This window comes from Lactuca sativa, chromosome 7 (assembly GCF_002870075.4).
Source record: "Lactuca sativa cultivar Salinas chromosome 7, Lsat_Salinas_v11, whole genome shotgun sequence".
NCBI lineage: Eukaryota > Viridiplantae > Streptophyta > Magnoliopsida > Asterales > Asteraceae > Lactuca > Lactuca sativa.
Window position 1 is genome coordinate 50119481 of NC_056629.2, and position 20014 is coordinate 50139494.

The 20014-nt window shown below is 31.9% G+C and overlaps 1 protein-coding gene across 1 annotated transcript; it reads right to left on the bottom strand.

The window, feature by feature from the left end:
- Positions 1-15426: 15426 nt before the first annotated feature.
- Positions 15427-16089, bottom strand: LOC111906044 (ethylene-responsive transcription factor ERF091). Its single transcript, XM_023901785.3, has one exon. It carries the CDS (start codon positions 16087-16089, stop codon positions 15427-15429), a length of 663 nt encoding a protein of 220 aa, XP_023757553.2.
- Between the last annotated feature and the right edge of the window lie 3925 nt (positions 16090-20014).

Genomic DNA, 20014 nt, shown 5'->3' on the forward strand with positions numbered 1-20014 from the left:
CTTAATTCCCGTATACGGTAAGTCACATAGTCTTTATCCTCTTGAATCTTCGACGCTACTCGCCGAGTAGTTGACCCTACTCGTCGAGTCCCTTGTATTTTTAGTGTTTTTCTTCTTTGTTCAACTCCCGAGCTCCCAACCGCTTCTCCTGCTTCCTTTTGCTTCCGAGCTTCGCTTTTGGACTGAAAACACAATTCAAACACTTTTAAGTATCTTTTTTCCATGATATGCAATAAATTAGCTAATAAATGATAAAAATCTATGCTTATTATGAGGCTAAATATGCAAATATCATGTACCAAGATGGAATGATCGCGAAGCGTCGACCTCATACGATGGGCATACGAGGAGTACGTTAGGCGTAAGAGGAAGGAAGGAAACCCTAAATTTAAGTGTGTTGTACCCTATTTGAGGACCTTAAGACCCTAGGGTTGGCCTCTTTACCAGCCCCCAAACCTCCTAAAACCCTAAATCGACCCTTAAGCCTTCTTTGTGGTGTTCTTGAGCTATTGAGAAGATTTTGCTAGTTATTTTGGCCATTGTGAAGAAAGTAAAGAAGATTGAATGTGATTTGCTTGGTGAGGAGCCTTTGGATCCAGAATCATCACCCTTTTGCTAGACTTTTGAGGTATCAAGTTCATACCTTGGCATGTAGATGTTTAGATCTCTTTATGGCTTGATTTGTTATGATTTTAGTCCCATTTTGGGTTGGTTGTTGAGTTAAGACGTTTGAAGGACTTATTCTTTTTAGATCTGAGCTTATTGGGAGTTCCTTAAGCATAAAGGTGCCAACTTTATGGGGTATTGGGTCTCATGCATGCATTAAGTCGCATATTAAGTCCTTTTTAAGCTTAAGTGCTTCATTTAGCCATGCATGAACGTAAAGTTAGTAAAGTGGTGTTTGTTTTTTGACAGCAGATCTTCTTGGACTCTTCTGTCTGCACCGCACAGACCACGCGCATACATTAGCCTTCGCAGATTGTTTGTTTTTTTGAAGACGCAAATGCGCGCTTCTTTCCAGGTGGGATCCAATGTTCTCACACTCCTAAAAAAGAGGTACTGCAGACCTAAAAATGTTTGCGCACCCTCTTTTCGGCGCAGATGTGGACCAGAGTTTTCTACCATCTTCAGTCATCTTCTAGCCTCAAAAACACATATATCTTTATTTTTTTAGTTTTTTTTAAAAATTTAAATTTATTCAAACGTTATTAATGATAAACAATTTGAAAAAAAAGTTACAATACTTTAAAAAAAGATTCGACGACACAAACATGATATTTTTTGACAAATTTATAAATAAAGATTTAGTACAATAGTGGTCGTTGAATTTGTTTATATAAATATGAAAAAAAAATTATAATATATTTTTATATTTTTATGCCAAATTTTATAAAATATTACTCAATACAATATCGTCAATTTTTCAGGAAAATATTTATGATACGCTTTTATTTGATTTAATTGAAAAAATCGAAGTTTATTTGCATCCATTTATGTATCAAATTGTTTCATTCCTATTTACATTGTTTAGATATAATTTTGCGACAAAAATTGTTGGTTTTTACAAAATATATACGTTAATTTGTATCATTTTTATTTTCATTTTTATACAATAATACATAAAAATTGATATAGATTAGTTAATTATTTATAACAAAGTCATAAAAATATTAAAAAATCACTTTGAAGTTTCAAAAAATCAGTTTAGTTATATTTTAGTTTATTTTAGTAGCCTATAGATGTTAAAAAAACAAACAATCTTCTTTTTTCAGAATGCAGACGTTTGGACCACCTCTTCTACTGCAGAGGTCTACAGATATGGTCCGCAAACTGCATACATTTTTCCTCAGAAAAAACAAACATCACCTAACTTTACGTGATAAATAAGTCCAAGGAAGTCGGATCTTGGATGTGGAGAAAAGTCTTTATGGAATAAGAGCTTAATTTGGAAGTTGGTTGTATGCGAGGGTACGCTGGATGTACAAGCAGGTACGATTAGCGTACAAGCCCTGAGGTAAATACACTGCGCGTACGAGCTGAGTATGCCCCACGTACTCAGTAGAGTGGGCCTCAGATCTTTTGGTCTTTGGTTTGGGCCATAGTTTGGGCTTAAATGTTAAGGGCCTTGATGGGCCATCAAAATTTAAGTGTTTTGGGCTAAGAATGTTTTTGAACCTTGAATTAAGGCCCATGGAAGGGATTTGGGTCCAATTTGGAAAATTGGGCCATGTTTGGGCCTTTTGGATTATTAGATTTGGGCTTAAGTCTTGGTCCAAACTAGGTAAGGGGTAAATTGGTCATTTACCCTAATTATGGTCTAATGGTTATGGATTGGAATCCAATTTTTAATGAGATGTTATTTGTTATTGATAGCTCGGGGATGTGTCGGACCAGCAGCCAGGGAGTTATTAGTTTGGTTTAGTAGTGCGAGGAGAGTTTCCTCACCGTGTTTAGCGAGTCGAAGGCACCAATGCTGACCCACAGTTTGTTATGTAGGATGTTAGATGTATGGGTGACTCTTGCATATGCATGTGATTTTATGCTTACTGGGCAGGTCCCAATGGTCATTATATATGCTAGTATCTGGTTATATGTATATGATTTGTATGAGGGCGGGGCCCATTATGGCATGTCGGGTAGAAATATACCCTAGGGCGAGGCCATTATGGCATGTTTTGGTTGAAACATACCCCAAGGCGGGGCCACTATCATATGATCGGGTTAAAATATACCCCAGGGCGGGGCCCATACTTGCTTATTGGGTAGGAATATACCCTAGGGCTCAACCCAGTTGTATGTATGGTATGTCGTATTTTGGGGAATCCACTAAGCTTTGTGCTTACGGTTTTTAGGTTATGTTTCAGGTACTGCTGTTTTCAAAGGGAAGAGCTCGGGATGATTGCAGAGCACACACCACCTCGTTCCGCATTTTCTTAACTTACTCTGATATGATGTAATGATTGACACGTTTGTTTTATCTGGAGTCTTATGATGATGTTTCTGGAACACTGACTTTATTAATTTAAAACTGAAATTTTTGAGTCTTATTTTTGGGACGTCACAAGGTTGGAAGGCAGTTTGACTCACCCATTATTGTAACTCGTGTGAAACGACTGTGCCTAGCCTCAACTCAAATACATATGACCACATATCTAGTGATGAGAATGAGGGATCTAGGGAGGAAGACGAAGAAGAAGAAGCTTTTGAAGATGGAGATGACAAAAATGAGTTGTTTTATTTAGACTATTAGTTTCTTTTAGTTATTTGTACTTTAAAATTTTATTTTTATTGGATTAATTTTTTTTTTGTTGGATAACACAACCACCATCCTAATTTATTTAAAAAGATCTCACCGATCCAATCACTATCGAACTGCGTGATGGTTGTGTGTTATCCAAAACATGTTATTTTCTAAATATTTAAAATAAATTAGAAGACGTGGGGTGAGTGATTTTTTGGGGTTTTTTGATCTAGGATAATAAAGAAAATAAATAAAGAAATTAAAAACAATTAACAAAAAATAGCATTACAAATTTACAATAAAATAATATTTATTAGTATATAAATATTATATATTAAAAACAATAATTATTAATAAATTATAATCTAATAAAAAACTAATCTAATTAAAAAATTAAAAGAAATTACTAATCCAATAAAATAACATTTTTTAATATATAAATATTATATATTTATTAATATATAATAATCAAATAAAAAAGAAATAATATGTTAAAAAATATTTAATAAAATGTAATTAATAATCCAATAAAATAATATTTATTAATATATAAATATTATATATTAAAAACAATATTTATTTATTTATAATAATACAATAAAAAAATCACTCTAATAAAAAGAAATTAAAAAAAGAATTAATATATAATAAATTAATAAAATTAAAAAGAAAAGATAGTGCGTATAAATGGTCCCTGAAGGTAAAATTGTTATATTAAAAAATGAACAACCAAATTGTTAAAGTTAATATTTTTAGACACACAACATATCTAAAATTGAACCATTTTTACATCACAAAACATTTTTTTCCAAAATTTATATAATTTTAACAATCAAATAGACCATTTTTGCAATTCTGTCGAAAAACAAATTTTTATAGGAAGAACATATAAATAAAAGTATTACTATGTGATTGTTTAACACAAGAGGGATCAATATATAATCGACCTAAAGTTATAAAGCCAATGATCTAACTTTTTAATCTTTAGATTCATCAATCAAGGGTTTAGATAATAAATGTCATATTTTATTGATAAAATTATTTTCCATAAATAATTAAACAAAATAAAAGGTATAACAGGGGCAAAATTTAGGGTACGGATTAATTGATTTTATGCTTTAGGATACAAATTGCAATGACATGGTTTCATAATCGTTTGAATGTTTAATTGGTTTTATCGTTGAAGACAAGATTTATGTTTTTTTTTTTTTTTTTTTTTTTTTTTTTTACTTAATCGATTACAAATATCCGATTAATATTCAATTAATGTAAAATGATTTCATAATATTTGATTAATATAAATATGCATATATGTATTCTTGAATATACATACATGCATATTATTATATGCATGCATATTTGAAAAAGACAAAATATGCATATATGGATATTTCGAGTTTGTGAACTTAATCAAATTCTTCTATTACCTTAAAACCTCTTTTAATATACATAGATTTACGTTGTGTTTGGCGTGCCACATCTAACTAATACGCTAGCTTATTTTTCGAGCTTTTTTATGTTGTGGTGTTTGATTATAAGCTAGCTTTTTGAAAAGCTACTTAGACTAGCTTTTTAGGAGTTTTTTTTTTTTTTTTTTTTTTTTTTTTTTTTTTTTTTTAAATTTCCAAATACATCCCTTAATTAATTCTAAAAACACATACTCTCACATGTCCTTTTATGTAATTTTATATATTTCAGCTAGCTTTTCAGCTAGTTTTACCAAACGTCATTTTTTATTAGCTAGTTTTTCAGCTATCAACTAGCTTTTATTTAACAGCTAGCTTTTCAGCTATCAGCTAGCTTTTCAGCTAATAGCTAGCTTTTCAGCAAGTACGCCAAACATAACCTTAAGTTGTTTCTTTCCGTTTAAACATTTTCCAAACCATTTTTAGTTTAACTAGATTCAAAAAGTTTCGCATTCCATTCCAATTCCACTAGCATCTAAAGGACACATGCAATCACAAGTCAAACACTTGCAATGACAAAATATTAATACTCTCGTGATTTGTGTAAGAAATTGGGGTATAGAAAAGGTTTGGAAATTCTAAAAATTGTGGTTTCACTTTCAGATTAAAGTATTTGGGTGGTACTCTGAATCTTTAATCGGATAAGACTCAGAATTGAGAGCCATAACAGAAAATATGGTTGCTATGAATTTCGTGATTGTTGTTGTACCTAGAAAAAATAATGACTAAAAAGATTAAGTAGCTCATTTGTCTGAAAACTGTCAAGGCAATTTTCTTTGTCAAAAAACTACTCCAACTGTTAAAACCAATAACAGTCACCAAAACGGATTTTTAATAAAGGAGTCAAAAATCGGGTCCATTTACAGAAAATTCAGATTTCTAAGGCAACTTGACCCCAGCCAGGGGCTCTACCCCTTGGACCCTACCAGGGGCTGCTGCCCCTTGGACCCCACTCCCAGGTGCGCTGCCCCCGGACCCCCGTTCGTTTAAGGGCTTTGCCCCTAAATGACAGTCTACTTTGAATCTTGAATAAATTTAAACAAGTGTGCACTCCGCACCTTCTTTACGTGGTTAATATTCATCAAGATTGAATTTTGGTCAACAAGTCAATCTATTACACTTAAATACACATTGATGATACAAAATCACCATGAATTTGTAAAAAATTTCTAAGATTAAAACAATCACAATGCTTATCTCAAATCATGGAATACAAATTTCATAATAAAACTAGGGTTTATGAATTCTCATGTTCTTAAATCCAAATTAACCATTGGAATGTAGAGTGGAGCTTTAGATTTATGAGCTAACAATAAATTAAGCTAGGAACTAGATTAACATCATTAGTCTATAAAATTTCAGATTTGGTTGGGGAACCAACCGCAAATAAAGTTTAGGAGAAATGATGAAGAAGTATATATTCTCAAGCTCTTATCCGTTCAAACTAGTTTCTCTTGCATCGATTCCCTATAAGTCTCACTTCAATCTCCTTCTTAAATAAAATTTCCATGGAGAGTTCTCTCCTTCCCAAAATACATTCTCCACAAGAGGAAAGAAAGCCAATTACTTTAAAAGTTTGAAAATTTCTCAAAATAAGCCCTCATATTTTCTTATTTTCAAGTACCATTTACCAAATACTTTAAAGAAAATTCTATTGTTTAGACATTTCCCCCACTCTACTACTCTCTAAGATTTAGGCCCATGACTAGGTCAAAACTTGTTGTACATCAAAATTCTAAAACTTGACCCCATTAATCTTTTAAATAAATTCTCAACATTTAATCTTTCATCTTAGTTTAAATTAACCAAATTATATTTCATTTCATTATTATTTTTAATTTTAATATAAAAAAATTATTTTGTCAAATTAATCAAAAATATGATATTTTAATGTTTAATAAGAATACATACCAAAACTCTTCCTAAATAATAATGACTTTAACTGCACAATTTTAAATAATATTATTTTTCGTAATGGCAACAAAATGCATTGAAGTTATATATATATATATATATATATATATATATATATATATATATATATATATATATATATATATATATATATATATAGAGAGAGAGAGAGAGAGAGAGAGAGAGAGAGAGAGAATCAAGTTCAACAACAAACTTTAATTTAGGAAGTGAACGAACAAAGCAATCAAAAGAAATTCTTATGAATTTAATTGACGCATTGTTTTTTTCCTATTTGTTACACAAAAAAAAACCTTCAAAAATGACGCGTCACACCTCCATCCCCAGTTCTATCATCACACAACACATTTCCGATCACCAGTTTTGGGGGCGATTTCAATCAACGACCATCGATGTATGTTTCTTTGAGAATTAGCAATCCGGACGCTATTTAGGAGTTATTTGCGTTGCTGATTTCTAAATCTCACTCAGTCATATATTAATAAATTAGAGTTGTTATACTTTAGATGTTATGTTTTCATTTCGATGAATCACAACTTTTAATAATCATAGTCGGTTTATTCCTCGATAATTAGCAATCCAGCTGTTTATGTTTTATTTGTGTTACTGATTGTTTTATAGCTTAAATTTTTTTATTCTGAGTTAATTTTATATTGGTTAATTATTGTGCTTCGTTGTTATCATTTTCTAGGTTCACTGTGAACCTACGACGACATATTATGACACTTAATGGTGAATTATGCAACAATACATTTAGAACAAAGAAAAAATGCCCTTAGGAAATGGTACTCTGCATCTATGGTTTCCCAACTAATATTGCTGCTCTTCAGGTATGCTTAATCATCTAGCAACTCAAGACGCCAAATCAAAATGTTATTAATAGATGCTGAAGATTTATTTATATTGTTACTCAGTTTGAACGGGTTTTCCAACACCCAGTGGAATCACTAGTGGTAAGCAAGGCGATAGTGGGTTTTAAATTACTAGCCTTGGATAAATCACTAATGGTAAGAAAGGTTAGTAAGTGGTGTATTTGAATTTTCTCTTTATTCTGATTGAGAAATGTTATGTGTAGATTCAATGTTTGTAGTTTACTTTCGTGTTTTAAATGATATTCCCAATATAAACCCTAGAAAAAGTTAATTTGATATTCCCAACATATCAAATTTAGATTATTTTTTTACTTCAAGTTCTTTTCAAGATTGTTTCCTTGATATCTCTTGCAATGAAACATACCAATATTATGATTTGTTGTTCTGCTCTGCAGGTACCATAATCTTAAATTAAAGATTGAATCTTTTCGATCTTTTTACTTCTTAAAACTTCAATCCATAATTTCTTTAATAATTTGGCAGAGGAAGTGATCCCAAAGAAGAAAACTTTTGCGGAAGTTTTAAATGGAGATAGTCAGACCATCACCTTATACACCTTAAACTTCTGAGAAGATAAATATGACAAAGTTCTATATGAAAAAAGCTTAAAAAAGACGATATAATGTAACAACCCAAAAGCCCGAGGTAAAAATTTCATTTTTATTATAATCAAAACACCATTATGAATTTTTCTAATCATTGAAAAAACATTTAAATAAAAACATTTATCAGAGTTCATTCCCAAAGATCACATATTGCAGAAAACACGGGTATATACGTTGCAATCGTCCCGAGCTCTTTCATTTGAAAACTAGAGTAGCTGAAACATAAACTGAAAACCATAAGCACATAGCTTAGTGATTTCCCCAAATACGACATACCATACAATAAACATACAACCAAGCATATATGGGTGTTAGCCTCCCCTTCGGTCTATTTCAACCGGATTCTGCGGAGCATATCTGGGTTCTGGCCTCCCCTTCGGTCTATTTCAATCGGATACTGCCGAGCATATCTGGGTGCTGGCCTCCCCTTTGGTCTATTTCAACCGGATTCTACCGAGCATATCTGGGTACTGGACTCCCCTTCGGTCTATTTCAACCTGATACTGGGTCTATTCCACCCCTACTACTACCACATAATAACATAAGAAAATAATCACCGAAACATCAACAAATACTAGAAAACCAGACAATTATCACAAAGACAATCATTTTACTATAAACATTAACTAGTGGGATGACATAGGTACCTTCGACCTACGAATTCTGCGAAGGGAGACTCACCTCAAATGTTGAAGCTCACTGCAAGAAACCCTTAGCTTTTGTCCTGACAACTTCTCAAGCTAACAATACCAAAATATCACCCAATTAGCAATTGGGTTCCAAACCATGATCCATAATCCACACTTAGGGTAAAATGACCATTTTACCCCTGGCCCAACAAGATTCATAACTAAGGCCCAAGCCCAAATCCAACAAGATCCAAACCACAAAAATCCATAAAACCCCACTAATAGACCAATTTTCCAAATTGGTTTCAATCCCATATGGGCCTTATCTTAAGCCCATATTTTACAATTCAAATTGCTTCAAACACCCCTTGGGACAAAATTGATCAAAGGCATAAGTCAAAAGTCAAAGTCAACGGCCTGAGTTGACACAACTCGCCGAGTTTATCCTTCAACTCGCTGAGGTCCTCTAACAACCGCAAAGTCGGGAAGAAACCGGTCCAACTCGCCGAGTTGACCCTCACCAATTCAGAATCGGGGAAAACCAAAACAACTCGCCGAGTTCACTCGAGACCAAACAGCTTAATCCATTAAGCTGACATAATCGAAACTAACAACTTCTCCCACTTATATCTTAGCTGAAATGGCCTTAAGAAGGGTAAAGTTTTCAACGTTGCCCCTAAGAACCACCAAAATGGGTTCAAAACCCTAACCCTAAACATAAAAGGGTAAGGACTTAATCATTAAGCACTTATTCTACAAGGACACAACTCCAAGATACAGATCTGGCCACATGAGGCTAGATGGCCATGTAAAGTTTCCAACTTTACACTACTTCATGATTAGAAGAAGCTCAAAAGCTTAAAAGAGACCAAAAGTTGGACTTAATGAATGCATGAAGCCCATAGGACCATAAAGTTGGCACCTTTATGCCAAAAGAGCTCATGAAGATCATAGATCTGGAAAGGATAAACACTTGGGACTTCTACTTCTTCAACAATCACCCAACCATGGCTAAAATCATACAAATAAATCCAAGAAGAGATCTAAGCCAATACTAAGCAAGGTTAGAACTTTATACCCAAAATGTGATGGAAATGGGTAGATAATCAAGATCTATGAGCTCCTTCTTGAACCACCACCTTGCACCAAGATTCTCCTTCTTGAATGAGCTTTAAATACACACCAAAACACACACAATGGGCTCACAACACTCTTGGAGGCTCTAGGGCTTCGAGATTAGGGTTAGGGGCTATGAAGGCTAGAAATGAGGCCAACAACTGGAACTTAAGGTGTTTAAATAGGGTGAAAAACCCCAAAATTAGGGTTTCCTAAACAACGCCTAACTCATCGAGTTGGCTCCTTCAAGTCGCCGAGTTGTCTCATTAACCTCGCGACCAAAACAACCTCTACTCACCGAGTTGAGGCTCGTTAACTAGCCGAGTAGACCCATTAAATCCTGACGATTCTTCATCTTTAGCTTGCCAAGTTGGCTCCTCCAACTCGACGAGTTCGACTTGAAATTGACATAATTCCACAATTAACCTTCTAGATTCCGAGTGTTACATATAACAAGTTTCATAAACAATATCAATAACGAATTTTACTTCAGATGTACTATGACAACCTTTCACTATAGGGATTCACTAGAAAAAAAGAAGATGATAGTTTGACATGAGGCAGTAACAAAAATGGGCCCACATATTACGTTTTCATACACGTACAATTTGACGCTCTTTACAATGAATATCAAGTCATAGAAATACGTGCGCTTAGTGATCCAAATCATGATGTAGATATCACTGACAAAACCGAAATCGACATTACATTTACTTATTCAATATCATGGAATTCAACTCCCATTGATTACAAGAACATGATGAACAAGTATTCAAGAGCTTCATTGTTGCCTACACAACAACAAATTCATTGGAAAAAAAGAAGATGATAGTTTGACATGAGGTAGTAACAAAAATAGGCCCACATATTACGTTTTCTTACATGTACAATTTGACGCTCTTTACAATGAAAATCAAGTCATAGAAATACATGAGTTTAGTGATCCAAATCATGATGTAGATATCACTGACAAAACTGAAATCAACATTACATTTACTTATTCAATATCATGGAATTCAACTCCCATTGATTACAAGAACATGATGAATAAGTATTCAAGAAGTTCGTTATTGCCCACACAACAAAAAGTTCATTGGTTTTCTTTGGTTAATTATGTAGTCATTATTGTGCTTCTTATGGGGCTTCTTATAACACTGTTCATGCGTTCTTATAACACTGTTCATGCGTTATCTGAAGAATGAGTTAAAAAAGTAATTATAACTTCATATCTTCACTCTTCATTCAAATTAAACCACTTTCAATTTTTTCTTATTCATTTTCTTTCTTTAATTGCAAATATTCTAATGGAGGAAGTCGGGTGAAAGTATGTGTTGGATTAGATGTCTAAGCCCATAACTATTATTAGTTTGTACTTGACCCGATAGTAGCATGGTCCATCTGGGTTGCATATCATCAGGACAATTTGTTAGGATGAACTTTTGAGAGAAGATGTTATATATGATTTGTTAATATATTATAAGTTATAATGTATTAATATGAAACCATATGAGTTAATTAGTATTGATCAAGAATTAAATTGGAGATTAGTTTGGTGATCAAAAGAGACTAATTAAATATATGGGGACTAATTATGTTAATTAGCTATATTTATATGTGTTGGGATTATGATCCATGTTGGACCAAATTTATGTATGGATACATAACGAGTTGGGCCACATGAACCATGGATCATAAGACCCATGGGTATGGATTTGGGTTATATCCATGACCTTAGAAATACCACATATAAATAAATACTTCATTGCCCAAAATCACTACTAGTGCATTCTTGAGTTCATGGTGGCTTTTGGGTACATGGAGATTCTCTTTCAAGTTCATCCTTTGTTCATGATGTGTTGTGATTCCACTTGAGGCTTCCACACTATTGGGGCTAAGCTCTTAAGGCTAGATACATCAAGACTTCAAGCTCCAAGATAAGGTATGTTATCGTAACTAGATTCTTGTGTAGTGTATGGCAATTGTATGCTAGTTATAGGCTTAATACCTTGGAAACACCATTGCATGTATAATTAGTGAAAACATAAATCCAAGGTATTTAGGGTTGCATGAACACCTTAGGAGTGTTAGAATACTCAAAACCCAATAGTATGGTCATAATGATGTGCTCAGATGACCTCAAAGAATAACATTGTTTTGTGTTGTTTTGGGTATTGGGACACGATTATTCACCATGTATGAACATATTAAGTTTTCATTTTTTAGTTAAATCAAGCCAATAATTTTTATGATTTTTTTTTTTTTTTTTTTTTTTTTTTTTTTTTTTTTTGTAAATAGTGTTTGTTTCTTATTCCTTTATGACATTTTTGGAGTCATAGATCCATATAGTAAAGGGATCATTTCAACTTCTCTTATGGTGTTTTTTATACTTATATATATATATATATATATATATATATATATATATATATATATATATGTTGTTTTATTACAAAAATGTTGTTATGGGAGTAGTGGGATTTGCTTTACAGAGGCTTTGCTTTTGGATATCAGTTCATTTATCTACAAGAGCCATTTATTTTTTTACAGGATATTATATTGCCATGTGTTATATATACATATAATAAATTTTATTACATTTCAGGTCTAATACCACCAATAAATCAAGTGCCATTTCTCAATGGTGTAGATGCTCATTCTATTCTAGTTCCAAGAACTCTCTTTGTAAAGGTTTGTAACATATCCACAATAATGTGGTTTATCTTTCTTCCAGGTTTTTGATAATAATAAGAAATAGCAATATACTTTCCAATTTTTTACTTATTGCAAAAAATAGCCTAGAGGATGTGCACCATGTGTCCTCTTCTTTGATGAACTTGATTCCATTGCAACTTAGGTTAGAACTAAGTTATTATTTCATGCATAATATGATATTGAAATTGGAAAAGAAATGGAATGGAATGCTTCATTCCATCCAGAAACGAACACGTTTCTTTTGATAGATGAAAATGGAGCAGTTCATTCATTCCATTTTGTTAATTTCCATTCATTGGCTGGAGGTTGAAAACTTGCAATGTAACTCATTTTATTTATATGTACCTTAAAATACATAAATCTTCTTTAATTTTTTTGTTATTTTGATTCAATTGAATTAGTATAGCCTACTTATATAATGAGCTTTTGTAATGATTAGTTATTATTTTTTTTTGTTGATTAAAGTTTAAAAATGTGTATGTGCATATGCACATTTAAAAAAAATATGCATATAGATGAAAAAATATGAATGAGCATTCGAAATGATTTTTTTAAAATCTAAATATTAATTTTGAAATATAAGTAATATTTTCACTAATTAAAAAGATAAAAAAATATAATTATTTTTTAAATTAATATGCATATTTATTATATACTTATTCTTATGCATATGTATATGCATATTCATATGCATATGTATATTCATATACATATATTTATTAATACATATGCATATACTTATTCTTATAATCTTATGCATATACATATACATATTTATATATATACATATACATATTCATATGTATATCAATATACATGTCATATAGATATTCTTTTGCATATGCATATGCACTTGCATATGCATATACATAAGCATAATAATATGTATTTAATTACATTATGAATATACTTATTTTTATGCATATACATGTCATATACTTATTCTTATACATATTTATACACATAATTTTATATGTGTTCAATTATCTTATGTATATGCTTATTCTTATACATACGCATATATATATATATATATATATATATATATATATATATATATATATATATATTTGTATATACATATATTTATTCATATGTGTATCTATATGTATATGTTTACTCTTATGTATATACATAGTCATTAAAAATGTTTTTTTAGAAATATTCATGTGTATATGCACATGTTTTTTTTTTGATGCTTATACGTAAAAAAACATGAATATGCATTAAGAAAGCATTTTTTTTGAAAAATTAATTTTTTATTATTAATTTCGAAATATACAAAATAATTTCGTTGATTTAAAAAAAATAAAACTAAAATATAAATAAAAAATAATTTTAAATTTTTTTTCAAATAAGTGGAAATATATGTTATATTTCGAAATTATGATTTAAAAAAATGCACTTATAAATCATATTCATTTTTTTGTGCAAATATACATTTTCCAAAAATATGCATACCTATATATAATTTTTTTTTCAATTTTTTTTTGTTGAATTTGTCTTAGATATATGTATGTACATTCATATGAAATTTGATATTTAAATTCACTATAAATAAAAAATTTATTGGTTCTCTCCTTCAATTTAGTTCACCATTAATCTTGTTTCAATATGGTAAAATGGGGTATATTTTTATCTAACGCTTCAAAATATATATATATATATATATATATATATATATATATATATATATATATATATATATATATATATATATTATATATATATATATATAGTTCAATAGAGAACCATAATTATGGGTTCTTCAAGGAACTAATTCTTTTATTTTTTTTATTTTTTTTTAAATTTTTAGAGTTTATTCTTTATCGAAAAAATCTCTAAAAATATCATTCATATATTAACATTGTGAATGTGAAAAATATTTTTCGGATTCACCGTGTGAATCCGGATTCACGTTGTGAATTTTCGAAAATTCATATTGTGAATTTGACGTAAAAAAAAAAAATCAAATTTTATATCATTGGAAAAATGATAAAAAAGTTATGAATTTCTGTATTTTTAGTCTTTTTTTGATAAAAAAATAAGTTCTAAAAATTGAAAAAAATATTGGTTCCTTGGTTATTTATGGTTCTCTATTGAACGTCACCATATATATATATATATATATATATATATTATATATATATATATATATATATATATATATATATATATATATATATATATATATAATATATATATATATATATATGTATGTATTTGTCAAAGATGACTTAGATGAGTCAAGTGACCCACTTTAATGTATGTAGCCTCTCCATTATATATATATATATATATATATATATATATATATATATATATATATATATATATATATATATATATATATATATATATATATATATATATATATATATATATATATATATATATATATATATATATATATATATATATATATATATATATATATATATTATGGATTATAATTCAAGTAATTATAATTATTAGTTACTTTAGAGAAATCAATGTAATATACAAAACGAAAAATCACACCGCGAGCCAAACTCATGCCAATAACCATGATTACACTGAATACTACACGCATTTTTTCAACTCTTTGTATGATATTCACGATGCATATTTATATATACGTAAAGTGTTAGAAGTTAATCCTCATACGCACAAACTTTTACTTTTCTTAAGATTGCTTTTTGTTGAAGAATCTAACGACAATGAAGATGTAGATGATGATGATCGTTTTTTTGTGATATATCTTTGTGGATTTTCATTGTGTGATTTGGTTAAATGCGGGAAGTTCAGCAAAGCTTGAGAGCCACGGTGCTTAAATGCAGCTCGATCGTACGCCATGGCTGCTTCCTCGGTGTCTCATACGTCCCCAAGCCATAATCTTGACCCTTTCTTCTCCGGATTCCTCATCTCTGCCGTGAACTTCCCCCACGGCCGCCGTCTCACTCCTCTGTACCTCCTTTCATGAAGTGATGCTATTGGCAGAGCTTCAAAATTCTTCACGTCGTCAGAATTATAGTCGTTTACACATGGTGGTGATTGGTGGTTTCCCTCACCGGAGAAAATCTTCTCGCCAAACGCGACCACGTTTCCAGTCGTCAAGTCCCAGTTTAACGTCATGCATAGAGCTGATTCCTCCATTGGAGGTAAACAGGTACCAGAAAGATCACTTCTGACAGCCGGAATATCTGCTGAAATATCCGGAAACTCATTACCACTAGTGGAAGAACTCGGGGCCGAAATGATATCGGAAGAAGTTAGGATCTCAAAGTCATCGAAATTTGGCAAGGGCCCGATTGTATCATCAATTAGAAAACTGGAACTCCGGCTACATACCTCACCTGAGCTAGAGTTGGCTGCAAAAATGGAAGATATTTCGGCGGCAATATTAATGGAAGATTCTTCAGATATGGTTGGAATACTGAAATCGGAAAGAAGAAAACCAGATAGGAAATGATTATCAACAAGATAGTTGTTAACGGATTCGAGGAGAGAAAAATCAAAATTTACTTCTTCGTTCATTGTTATTTGGTTTATTAATTAAGGGCTTGATCAAGAAACAACCAAAGGAAGGATGACAATGAAACATGGAGCATCTGGTCATATATACACAGATCGATGAGGCAGAAAGCCGTAGTAATATACTAATATAGTCTCTTTTGTCATTTGAAACACAATTTAATATTGCTATCGATATGAATAATTAAGTGGATAAATGTATTTATCATTTATTTATAATAAAAATATCTGTATAACTTCAATAAAAATAATAGGTATATAATGTTCATTTTTTTCTGATAGATATTGTTAGATTTGTTGTAAAATAGCGGTTCGTAGAAAGTAATTGTTTTTACAACAAGTTATTTATTATTTGATTCAGTCAAATACGAAGAAAATCGGCTCCAGGCTATCTGATATTTGGAGTTTACAAAAAACTAAAGGTTATGGTATTGTAAAACGTGATTCAGTCGATAGAAAGCTATATTTTCAAGTGGACTAAAAGGGAAATGAAGAACTTTTAATTCATATATTTTAATATTGAGTATGATGTTAAAATCCGTGGAAACTATTGCTAACAAAGCAAAAACATTATGGATAATTTAAAATTCTAAAGAAAAATAAAAAATTAATAAAAGTTATTAAATTACAAAAGTAGTATACATTTATAATAATTAATATACACATTGTTCTCAATATCCTATCTATATGTATAGCCATTTGAAAAAAATTATGATTTTATAAAATGCAATACAAATTTCAATAGAACGGAAAAAAAAACAATAAATCATACAAATGACATTCATATACCATAAAGACAAAATTGCAAAAATGGACTCTGTGGTATGCATTTTTTTAGGGTTTTGGTCCAAACCACGAGTTTTTTGGATTGGTGGTCTTTTTGACAATATTTGATTGTGATTTTGATCCCTCGGAAAACTTAAAAGACTAAAGGCCCTTTCTGATATATTTTTTATATTTTTTCTATTTAATTTAAAGGAAAAAGAAAATAAATAACTAATTTGGGCCCACATCTCTCTCTCTAGAAACTGCAGAAAAAACACACATAATCATACACACACTATTAATTAAAGCACACACCTTGCTCCAAATTAACATACTTAACATACAAATCAACTCAGAACTCATATACAATAACCTATGGATTAAACTAGCATCAGTTTCGGAAACAAAAAGATGAGACAGACAAGATTGAAGAAGAGTTTACGAGATTTATCAGAGGGACTGCAGGCGGAGGTGGCATCGTCTTCAAAAAACACAATAGACAAGAACAACATTTTTCACCCGATGAACAAAGCATGAACAAGGGTATGAAATCGCTTGGAAAATACATCAATAGCCTAACCCCCCCCCCCCCCCCCCCCCCCCCCCCCCACACACACACACACACCTTGTCTGAGCTACTTCCTCCCAACTATGCCACCACCGTAGTGCCACCATCGCTACCCATTCCTGCAATTCTCTAAACTAAAGCCTTCATTTCAGATCCTGCTTTTTCATAGATGTTTCATTTCTCTTTGACATTTTATCAAACACATAGCAGGCAAAAAGAAAAGTTATTGATTTCCATATGTGTGCCTTGTTTTAGATTACTAGAAATCAATTGAGAGGAAGCTTACAAATCTAATAACAAATGTACTGTATCCGCTAAGTCACCAAGCTGAAGGAGAATGCCAACGTGTCCGGCCATGTCAACACTTCAAGCAAAGCTTCAGGATCATCTTTATATGCTGCTCATAGAGTTCTTGATCAACCATATAATAGAAACTATGGAGATATAATCCAGTCAATAGAAAAATAATCCAAACAATGTAGAAATTCTTCAATGGCTGATGCTGTCGTGCAAAGAAGCCAACCACCGTATCCATATCTATCCAGTTCTGATCAGCGAGTTATAGTCACGGTTGTTTCTGGGTTCACCTTCAAGAAGAAGTTTTCTTGCCACTCTTGATCTGTTTTTTGCAACATCGTTGAATTGACCTTCATCGTCCCACACCGTCTTCAGCCATCGAATATGGCAGAGGGATGTTAGTTTTATGAGAAGGTTTGTGTCCAAATGAAGCAGCTCTATCACAAAATCATAGTGACCTGTTAGTAGCTGCTAAATCGATTGGAGAAGCATACTGCCATTAATCACCAGTGCTTTCCCACCTTAATGGCTTAATAGGAAATATGAAGGAACCAACGGAAGAGAGAGAGAGAGAGAGAGAGAGAGAGAGAGAGAGAGAGAGAGAGAGAGAGAGAGAGAGAGAGAGAGAGAGAGGGTGGACCCTCTTTTATTAATAAATATAAAAATTATTAAATAATTATTAAATTTAAAAAAATGAAAGCAAATGAAAAATAAATGCATCAAGGGCATAATAGTCATTTTAACTTTTAGGGGGACCAAAACGCAACGAAACTAACTCAAAAGGACCGTGAAGTCAAAAAAGTCATGGTTTGGACTAAAACCCCAAAAAAATACATACTACAAGGACCATTTTTGCAATTTTGTCTACCATAAATTCAAAATAATGGTAATATAATAAAGAAAAAACATCCTAAATGGTCCTTATGGTTTCCCCAGATCTGATGTTTTGTCCCTAGGGTTTAAAAATTTCATAGATGCTTTATTTGTTTTCAAAACTTTTGATGACCGGTCCTTATTACTAACTCCATTAAGTTTTGTCCGTTAACTAAAGTGTATTTTTGTCATTTCACTATCATAGGGAGCATTTATGATGTTTTCTTTTATTTTTTTTTAAAAAGAAAAACCAATGAAATAATACAAAGGGGGATCCACCCCCACACCACACCACACACACACACACACACACTCTCTCTCTCTCTCACTCTCTCTCTCTCTCTCTCTCCCCATTTTCTTCCCTGGTTATGTGGATCATACAACTCACAAATCACCATCATTCTTCATTTTCTATTCTTCTCACAAATATCAAAACTATTAGCTAGAGAACTTCTTAAAAATCTCAGATGGATTAAAGCAGACGGAGGACTTCTGAATTGATCGATTCTAAAACTTAACCCGATGGATCTAGAGAAAAAGGAGAAGGTCGCCATGGCTGGATAATTGATTTCACTATGTTCTCCATTCTTCAGATTGTAGATTGTACTTTCTCTTCCGATTTCCCCAACTTCGTTCATCGGCATTTCCCATATTCCCCGTTCCACTAATTCTGGGAGCAAAAATAAAAATGGCATGTCTCTGTGTTTGGTTGTACTAAAGGTTAGATCCAATTATAGTTTTATAGACAAGCAAGGTAACAATGGCAAAGGTGACATTAGATTTTAATTGTAGAAGATTTGTTCTCTATTAATTCAATCTCATAGTGGGTGGAGTGAGCCGATGTGGAAGAGGAACGACTACGATCGGGATGACGGATTTAGCTGATTTAACAGTGTTACTTTCACCACTAGGGCTTTTCGTCTCAACCTTAGGCTTCCTACCAAGGGCGAGCATCGGGCACACGGTGAGAAATCGAATACGCGTGTTCTTAAAATCTTTCTTTATATTCAGATGAAAACATAGCTGTATATGTGAGATCGAGTCTAAAAACTCCATGTGTGTGTGTGTGTGGGGGGGGGGGGGGGGGGGGGGTTATTCCAGATGTAGGTGAAAAATAAGGGGGTGTTTGGCTTAGCTTTTCTAAGCCCAAAAGTTCTTCATGGAAAAGTTACAAAAAGTCAGGATTTCTTGACTTTTCCAAAAAGTTCATTTTCCTTGTATAAAAACTCCAAAAGTAACTTTTAAAATTAGTTTTGCCAAACATCTTTTGCTTTTTTTTCTTTTCCAAAAAAGACTTTTGGCTGTAAAAAGCTAAGCCAAACACCCCCTAAGTTTTGATTTTTTAAGTACGTGGGTGCGTTATGACTTCCAGTGTGTGTATGTGTGTTTATGTAGCTTGAGTTGCAGGTGAAGTGGGGAAGACGA